The 8,687-nt window shown below is 44.8% G+C and overlaps 2 protein-coding genes across 2 annotated transcripts; both read left to right on the top strand.

The window, feature by feature from the left end:
• The first annotated feature begins 168 nt into the window (after window positions 1-168).
• On the top strand, window positions 169-6,820 carry LOC134192670 (small ribosomal subunit protein mS29-like). Its single transcript, XM_062661419.1, has 12 exons — window positions 169-319; window positions 383-484; window positions 3,839-3,950; window positions 4,005-4,097; window positions 4,166-4,296; window positions 4,381-4,461; window positions 4,646-4,716; window positions 5,885-5,963; window positions 6,028-6,087; window positions 6,150-6,248; window positions 6,316-6,424; window positions 6,500-6,820. The coding sequence occupies exons 1-12, from the start codon at window positions 176-178 to the stop codon at window positions 6,583-6,585; spliced, it is 1,167 nt and encodes a 388-aa protein (XP_062517403.1). The 5' UTR covers window positions 169-175; the 3' UTR covers window positions 6,586-6,820.
• A 111-nt stretch (window positions 6,821-6,931) lies between these two features.
• On the top strand, window positions 6,932-8,456 carry LOC134192671 (actin, cytoplasmic). The gene is made up of 3 exons (XM_062661420.1): window positions 6,932-7,257; window positions 7,335-7,820; window positions 7,936-8,456. The coding sequence occupies exons 1-3, from the start codon at window positions 7,003-7,005 to the stop codon at window positions 8,323-8,325; spliced, it is 1,131 nt and encodes a 376-aa protein (XP_062517404.1). The 5' UTR covers window positions 6,932-7,002; the 3' UTR covers window positions 8,326-8,456.
• Window positions 8,457-8,687: the final 231 nt, after the last annotated feature.

The following is an 8,687-nucleotide window of genomic DNA, read 5'->3' as shown; positions in this document are numbered from 1 at the left end:
TTTTCCTATTAATTGCAAAATTAAAAACAAATTCTAGCAATCAGTCTCCATATATAATTTAAATCAGACAGTCTTTCTAAAGCCAATCTAAAAATTTGATACTTACAGTAGCATAAACTTTATATTGGCCTTGTAAACCCGACCACTTTCACATAAGCCGCGCTTAGCCAGAGAAATGAATGTTGCAAGGCATTCACGAGGACGAAATGCTACCGTTTCTCAGATTCTAAATCTTTCACGTTGCTTTAATAAAGCTTTTCTTAGCAAACAAGCCAGAAAGGAAGAAATACCGTCTGTCGTGACGTCATCAAACGATGTTGTTAGTCTGACGTCACGAAATGGTTTCTAGATGAATCGACGAGTTGAATTGTTGTTGTCTTAGTTGAGTGTCAGTGAGAGAGATTTGGGAAAGCTCTATGTGACTCCTCGACGAGAGTTTGAGAAAATCTTTCCTCATGGATTGCAGACATCTTTTATGAAAGAGGTCACTTGTCTGTTAGTATATTGGTCTATCATGATCAGTCTTTGTGGTGTTCAGTGTGCATTTGCTTGTTTGTCTATGTGTCTGTCTGTTTGTTTGTTTGTTTGTACGTCTGTCTGTCTGTCTGTACATCTGTCTGTCTGTCTGTCTGTTTGTCAAATTTTCATATATTTTTATACATCAAAGCTAATACAGGTGAAACTAAAGTAACAGCTAATGAACAACAAGTGTCACAACTACAATTACAATTACACAAATAACAAGTAGCATTAAGAGCTCCCCTACAGAGCCTACGAACCAAAATTTAGTTTACTGAATTGAAAGTTGAACAACATCTAGACTCTGGCCAGCTTTCTGTCCATATGTTATTCTCATCATCTTTCTAGCCAACACCGAGGCATTGCAATGCTGAAGTTGCACTGACAAACGTCTTCTCCAATGTGTCTTAAAATCTGTCTGTTTGTCTGTGAGTCTGTCTTTGTCTTTACATCTGTCTGTTTGTCTGTTTGTCTGTCAAATAACATTTATTTCAAACATACATCTATAATACAATGCTAGCAAGGTAACTGTATAAAGTTCTGTAACTACGAGAGTTTACTAGGTCTAAAACAAACAAACATGTAACACTTAAAAGAGAACAATGCAAACTACCCGGAGCCAACTTAGTGGCTGAAAAACTGGGTAGAGCAATCTACAGTACAGTCAATGTCATTCGTCAGAGCTGAGATTTTTCTCATGATAACCTTTGCATTGCACTTGTGAAGTTGAGTTGAGAATCTCTTTCTCCAGATGTCCAGAAACTCAGCAGCATTAGGGCGACCAAGTTCATCACGTGACTTCTTGGCTAGCCTTTCCAGAAAGTTTTTTTCCATCTCACCCCATTGTCTAAAATGTTCTATAACTAAGAGAATGAAACTGACTGTTGATCTACCTGGTAGATTTTCCTTTGTATCTTTTGCCTTCTTCCTCTCTTCTCTTCTTTCTGCAGCAGCACCATCTGACTCAGATGACCTTGGAAAAATATCAGAGCTCCAAGGGTGTGCCAAAGCTATATCCAGGTCAATGTTGCAACCCTTGTCGAGGTCAAATGCCACAATGTCTGGTCTATCATTTGAATTTAAATAGCGGTGTCGTGGCTCTCTTCGTTGGTACACATTTAGCTCTCGAAGACAGTCAGACCAAGTTGATGCTATGGCTTCATGTGACCAAACTGGCCCACATGAAGTCTGTCTGTCTGTCTGTCTGTCTGTCGGTCTGTACATCTGCCTGCATGTACATCTGCCTGCATGTACATCTGTCTGTACATCTGTCTGTCTGTCTGTACATCTGTTTGTCAATACATATATTTCTTGTACAAGACATTATCACAGTCTAAGCTAAAAATCAGCAAGTTAAGAGAAGTAGGACCCAAGAGGTCCCTAAGTACGACTAAGAGTCAAACAGTTGACAATAAGCTAACAGAGTTACTAATGGCACCAACTGAGTCACCACTCTACTGGACTCTGCTCATCTTCTGCAGTAACAGTCTTGCATTGCACTGCTGCATCGCAATTGAGAATCGCGTCCTCCAGTAGTTCTTGAACTCGTCCTGTCTGCACTCAGTTGTCCATGTTGCTGTTGATGACAGCTGGTTGAGATATTATTGGGCCTCTTGCCCCCACCGACCAAAAGGCTCCATCATCAGAGGAATGAAATTCACTGTAGTTCCACAAGACGTGCCTTTTTGGCGTATTTGTCATTTTTCTGCATTTCTCTTCGAGTTGCTGCTGTCCCATCTTCTAGGGCTGCCTTTGGAAGAGTGTCAAGTGCCAATGAATGTGCCAAAGAGATGTCTAACTCCACTTCTTACCAGAGTCAGGATCCACTACTCATATGTCAGGTCTGCTGTCACAATCCAGAAAACGGTGTTTTGGTTCAATCTTGTGAACAACTTGCAGCTGGCTGAGGCACTCAGACAATGTTTGAACTATTGTGTTGTGAGTCCAGACAGACCCTCTGCCATACTTACATGTGATGAGGTGGTACCCATCCCCATCAAGTGGCTTCCCGCAGTCATGTTTGACGATCCATTTGGCAATTGGCATGTGGATACCCAGTCTCATGTAAGCCGCCAACTGAAATCGTTTTGGTTCTAGTGCAAACTTACACGAACTAGGTATGGCCTGTAGCCAAGCTCCTGAACCATTCCCTTGGAGGGATCTGAGACAAGCTGCTTCTCTGTCTGTAATCTGTCTGTTTGTCTGTCTGTCTGTCTAGATGGAGAAAGCAACTGTCTGTAGTTGTACGGTCTTGCAACTCTCGTGTGATTTTTAAAAAGTTGTCAAAGTTGTTTTAGTGCAATTTTGATGATTTTCTGTCAGATAAAGACGTTCAACATTTTGTTCATTGACTGTTATTGTTATGACATAAAGTTAGCGATTGTTATTGGTAGAGTAAGAGTTCAAATACAGTATAACAATATGTCTGTCTGTTTGTCTGTCTGTACATCTGTCTGTCTGTCTGTCTGTCTGTACATCTGTCTGTCTGTACATCTGTCTGTCTGTCTGTACATCTGTCTGCACGTCTGTCTATACATCTGTCTGTCTGTCTGTCTGTCTGTCTGTCTATGTGTCTGTCTGTATGTTTGTCTGTACATCTGTCTGTCTGTCTGTACATCTGTCTGTCTGTATGTTTGTCTGTACATCTGTCTGTCTGTCTGTACATCTGTCTGTATGTCTGTCTGTCTGTCAAAATTGTGCACGCATCTTTTCCTGCTCTCTGAGCTTAGCGTCTGCCTTCGTCTCGCAGCTGGATGGTCTCTTGTCGTCATTTTCTTTCTCCCATCATCTTCTTGTGACTTCAGTTGGCATCTGCTGTCAATCAGGGTTGTGTACACATCTTTCTCTGCTCTCTGAGCTCCTTGCCCGCCTTCATCTCACAGTTGGGTTCCCTTTTCTTCGTCAACTCATTTTCTTGTATCAACGTTTGCTCTAGATGGTCTATTATTTGATTTTGACATTCAAGGCCCAGTCCATTAGTTAATCTATGACTTTGTTGTTTGCAAGGAATGGTTTGCTTTCACAAATTCCTAGCATATGTACAAGTAGAGTCTATATGAGAATAAAGTATCTGTGTGTGTGTGTGTGTGTGTGTGTGTGTGTGTGTGTGTGTGTGTGTGTGTGTGTGTGTGTGTGTGTGTGTGTGTGTGTGTGTGTGTGTGTGTGTGTGTGTGTGTGTGTGTGTGTGTGTGTGTGTGTGTGTGTGTGTGTGTGTGTGTGTGTGTGTGTGTATCTGTCTGTCTGTCTGTCTGTCTGTCTGTCTGTCTGTCTATCTGTCTCAGTGTCTGTCTGTTCTGCTGTGGTAACATGTCACCTGTAGGTGCAGTCAAGCAGCCAAGCAGGAATTCTAGTCCGAAAGCCTGCTCTTGACATCATCAACCACCTGAGAAACCACAGTCAATCCAACACTTCGCCAATGAGATTTATCATAAGTAATAACTCCATATATGCTCACTCTGTGTATGTAAATGCTTATTATTGAATAGATGGTCCAGATGGATGTGGGAAGACACTCACTTTGGCTCACATCATACACTACTGTTGCAAAGCCAATTGGCTTGTAGTACAAATCCCATCAGGTCAAGCCCATTCCATATCCTCCATTGTTCACATTGTTTGGATATTTACATATTTATATTTACACCAGTTTTCGAATGGGTCTACAGTAGAAACAAAGTACGACACAACATGCACGATCACCAGACGTTCGACCAGCCACAGGAAGCTCTCGAGTGGCTTCGAAATTTCAAAACTCTCAATGCTTCACATCTAACTCACGTACGTACACATCTACATACCAGATCTGCATTCAGTCATTCAATTGCACAGAATATTTGCTCACAATGAATTTTGTGCATATAGTTGAAAACAACTAGTAAACACACATGGGGAAAAGTTGATGTCACGAAGTCTGGTCAACCCTTGGGGGTTGTTGTTGATCAGGTACACTAGACTTGGGCGTGTGCCCTGTTTTATCGTGCGTGTGTGTGTGTGTGTGTGTGTGTGTGTGTGTGTGTGTGTGTGTGTGTGTGTGTGTGTGTGTGTGTGTGTGTGTGTGTGTGTGTGTGTGTGTGTGTGTGTGTGGATTGACCTGTGTTGCTTGGTGACGGTGTGTTGTTGCATTTAGGGTTTACAAAAGCCTATGAATGCGACTGATGCGATTAGTGTACTACTGAGAGAAATCGCCAAAGTCAAAGAGTGAGTCGAAGTAAAACTTCAGTAACTTAGGAAATTCCTAATTGTTTTCTAGTTGTACCGACTTGTATTCACTGCACATGTTAGTCTACTCTACCTGTCCTGTCCTGTTACACAGCTATGGTAACACGCTCATGCTTCCCTCCAAGAGGCAACAAATCCGACACACACATACACACACACACACACACACACACACACACACACACACACACATACACACACACACACACACACGCACGCACACACATGCACACACACACACACACACACACACACACACGCACACACATGCGCACACACATGCACACACACACACACACACATACACACACACACGCGCGCACGCACACAGACACACACAGACACACACAGACACACACAGACACACAGACACACACAGACACAGACACACACAGACACACACACACACACACACACACACACACAGACACACACAGACACACACACACACACAGACACACACACACAGACACACACAGACACACACACACACACAGACACACACACACAGACACACACAGACACACACACACACACACAGACACACACACACACACACACACACACACACACACAGACACACACACACACACACACACACACACACACACACACACACACAGACGCACACACGCACACGCACACACGCACACACACACACGCACGCACACACACACACGCACGCACACACACACACACACGCACGCACGCACACGCACACGCACACCCCCCACAGTTGTCAGTTTTGGAATTGTATGTGGGTTGTACTACAATGTAGTGAGTTGCTTGTTAACAGTTGTGGTGTTCTTGTTAATTAACTTGATTAATTAACTAATACTGATATGCTTATTGGGTGGTTTGGTCCCTGTGTTTCTTGATGACCATACAAGGAAAATGAATACAAAAACGGCTGGAACTATTGTGTCTCTATAGCAACTATCAATACTATAATTATGTACTCTTCCATAATGGCCCCATGGTGTGTGTGTGTGTGTGTGTGTGTGTGTGTGTGTGTGTGTGTGTGTGTGTGTGTGTGTGTGTGTGTTATGTGAAAAACACCTTTTTTCACATAAAATGTTTGTGGTTGAAATCCTATCAACTAAATGAGCCATAGCTACATCCACATAGCATGCTTCTTTTCCTCTAGTCGGAAAATTCTGTTCGCAGTCGACGAATTCAATGGACTATTTGGAACAACATCAGTCCAAGACCCAGATAAGCAACTTGTGAGGCAAAACCAATCATTATTGATTCAATTAGCTCATTTGCCCTAACCTAATGTTGTGTTAGGTTCACCTGAAGAGTCTAAACCTCATTTCCCACTTCCAGCGGCTGCTTACAGACTTATTAGTAGGATCAACACAATATGCTACAGTAACCTAGAAATATAATTATTATTGATTCTCTTCAAGTCTGCCAACACTTCGGCAACAGTCGCGTCTCTCTCTAGGACAGGCATGCTGCACACACGCAGTCGTGGATTTGGATTGCGGGACCTTCTACCGCACACGGTTGTGACATGTTGTTCTATGGCCTTCCGTTATGTTTTCGAAAATATCCGCGATTGTTTTGACTCAGTGGCTGCAGCAACTCAAACCCTACGTCAACATCCGAGTGGAAGAATACAGTGACGATGAGATGACTAGCATTCTGGAATACTACGCCCACATAAAGTGGCTAGTTGCAAGTGCGTCATAATTAATTATAAGAAAAGCCAATTGTATTCATGAACTAGACCTGTGGCTGCTGTTTTTCGTTGAAGGTCGTGACCAGAAGACGGTGACGGAGATCCGCTTTTTGACTCAACGGAAGCCGTTCGCCGTTCAGAAAATATGCTCGACTTGCTAAATAGGACGAATATGTAGATCACGTGTGTTAGGGCGGGGTTGCGGTTTACCAAATATGGCAATAAGATTTGAAACTCGAAAGGCGTTGCTGTGTGTTGTTTTGTTCTCTGGAGGTGGCGGATGTTGTGCGCTCGTTGGGTTATGACGTGTAGTAAGTGAGACGGGCGCGGTCACATGCCATACAACGCCTAGCAGGCTGCAATGTCTGCCGAGCAGCCAGCCGGTGCATGGGCGGACGGTGGGCGGAGCGAGCGTCTTGGTTTGACCATATATGGGCATCTTTCGCTACAAGATTGCACATTTTCCCGGAAATAACTAGGCGTCTGGTACATCAGGAGCTGCAGTGCACGTTACTCTTCACTTCTCGGTTGGTTTTGGATACGCTCGAGTTCGTTCCTTCTTCCATCTCTTCTTGACAATGTGTGACGACGACGTTGCTGCTCTCGTTGTTGACAACGGATCCGGCATGTGCAAGGCCGGCTTTGCCGGCGATGATGCGCCGCGTGCCGTCTTCCCATCCATCGTTGGACGTCCTCGCCATCAAGGCGTTATGGTCGGTATGGGACAGAAAGATTCCTACGTCGGGGACGAAGCTCAGAGCAAGCGCGGTATCCTCACTCTGAAGTATCCCATCGAACACGGAATTGTAACCAACTGGGACGACATGGAGAAGGTAATTTCGAGTCTAATTTCGCGTTTCTATGCCTCCCGGCACGCGAAATTCTCACCGACTCGTTTCTGTTTCACCAGATTTGGCATCATACCTTCTACAACGAGTTGCGTGTCGCTCCCGAGGAGCATCCCGTGTTGCTCACTGAAGCTCCACTCAACCCGAAAGCGAACAGAGAGAAGATGACGCAAATCATGTTCGAGACGTTCAACACGCCGGCCATGTACGTCGCCATTCAGGCCGTTCTCTCTCTGTACGCGTCCGGCCGTACAACCGGTATCGTTCTCGATTCCGGCGATGGTGTCACCCACACCGTGCCCATCTACGAGGGCTACGCTCTCCCACACGCCATCCTCCGTCTCGATTTGGCCGGACGCGATTTGACCGACTACCTGATGAAGATCCTGACTGAGAGGGGATATTCATTCACGACCACAGCTGAGCGCGAAATTGTGCGTGACATCAAGGAAAAGCTCGACTACGTTGCTCTCGACTTCGAACAAGAGATGCAGACGTCGGCTTCGAGTTCGGCATTAGAGAAAAGCTACGAGTTGCCCGATGGTCAGGTAAAACAGAAACCAACAACTCGCATGTCTATTGGCTGGTGCCACTTCCGTGTGGTCTCCCCGCCCAGTGGTTTACATAGTGCGGCTTGTGACTGAATGTATTGCGTATGCGCAGGTTATTACTATCGGCAACGAGCGTTTCCGTTGCCCGGAAGCTCTCTTCCAGCCCGCCTTCTTGGGTATGGAATCTGCCGGTATACACGAGACCACATACAACTCGATCATGAAATGTGATGTCGACATCAGAAAGGATCTATACGCCAACACTGTTCTGTCTGGTGGCAGCACCATGTTCCCTGGTATTGCAGACAGAATGCAGAAGGAGATCACGGGTCTAGCACCACCCACAATGAAGATCAAGATCATTGCTCCACCAGAGCGTAAATACAGCGTTTGGATCGGAGGATCTATCCTGGCTTCGCTCTCAACATTCCAACAGATGTGGATCAGCAAGCAAGAATATGATGAGTCTGGTCCATCCATCGTGCACAGGAAGTGCTTCTAAGAATTGTGAAACTTAGTTGCTTGTTGTTGTGAATTTGGTGTAAGACTGGGTTTGTGTCTGGTCAGACGTTGTGCAGAGTTAGCTTTTACGGTTTAGAATGAAAAATAAATGCAATCACGTATTCAAGTCAACATGTGGTCACAAGTTAATAGCTCTGATACCCTAATGGTCTCCCATAACAGTTACAGATAGAGACGCCTTAGGAACTAGCACTAGAAAAGCAATAAACGCTCAACTATCTAGAGTAGCACAGGCACTGGTTGTTGGTGAGACGACTGGTCTCGACTCTGTTCGTACTGGAACCGACACAAAAAAGCTGTGGCCCTCAAACCACTGGAACCGACACAAAAAGCTGGCCGTCA

The sequence above is a fragment of the Corticium candelabrum genome, chromosome 16 (genome assembly GCF_963422355.1).
Source record: "Corticium candelabrum chromosome 16, ooCorCand1.1, whole genome shotgun sequence".
Taxonomy (NCBI): Eukaryota; Metazoa; Porifera; class Homoscleromorpha; order Homosclerophorida; family Plakinidae; genus Corticium; species Corticium candelabrum.
The sequence above is the reverse complement of the archived record's forward strand: the minus strand, read 5'-3'. Positions and strand labels throughout refer to the sequence as shown.

Bases quoted from the DNA above. Each gene is read 5' to 3' on its own strand.
- LOC134192670 (XM_062661419.1), top strand. From the start codon at position 176: ATGAATGTTGCAAGGCATTCACGAGGACGAAATGCTACCGTTTCTCAG. The intron at 4,098-4,165 runs GTCAAGCCCATT...TATTTACACCAG, and splicing joins TGTAGTACAAATCCCATCAG to TTTTCGAATGGGTCTACAGT. The intron at 4,297-4,380 runs GTACGTACACAT...TTGTGCATATAG, and splicing joins ATGCTTCACATCTAACTCAC to TTGAAAACAACTAGTAAACA.
- LOC134192671 (XM_062661420.1), top strand. From the start codon at position 7,003: ATGTGTGACGACGACGTTGCTGCTCTCGTTGTTGACAACGGATCCGGC. The intron at 7,258-7,334 runs GTAATTTCGAGT...CTGTTTCACCAG, and splicing joins ACTGGGACGACATGGAGAAG to ATTTGGCATCATACCTTCTA. The intron at 7,821-7,935 runs GTAAAACAGAAA...GCGTATGCGCAG, and splicing joins ACGAGTTGCCCGATGGTCAG to GTTATTACTATCGGCAACGA.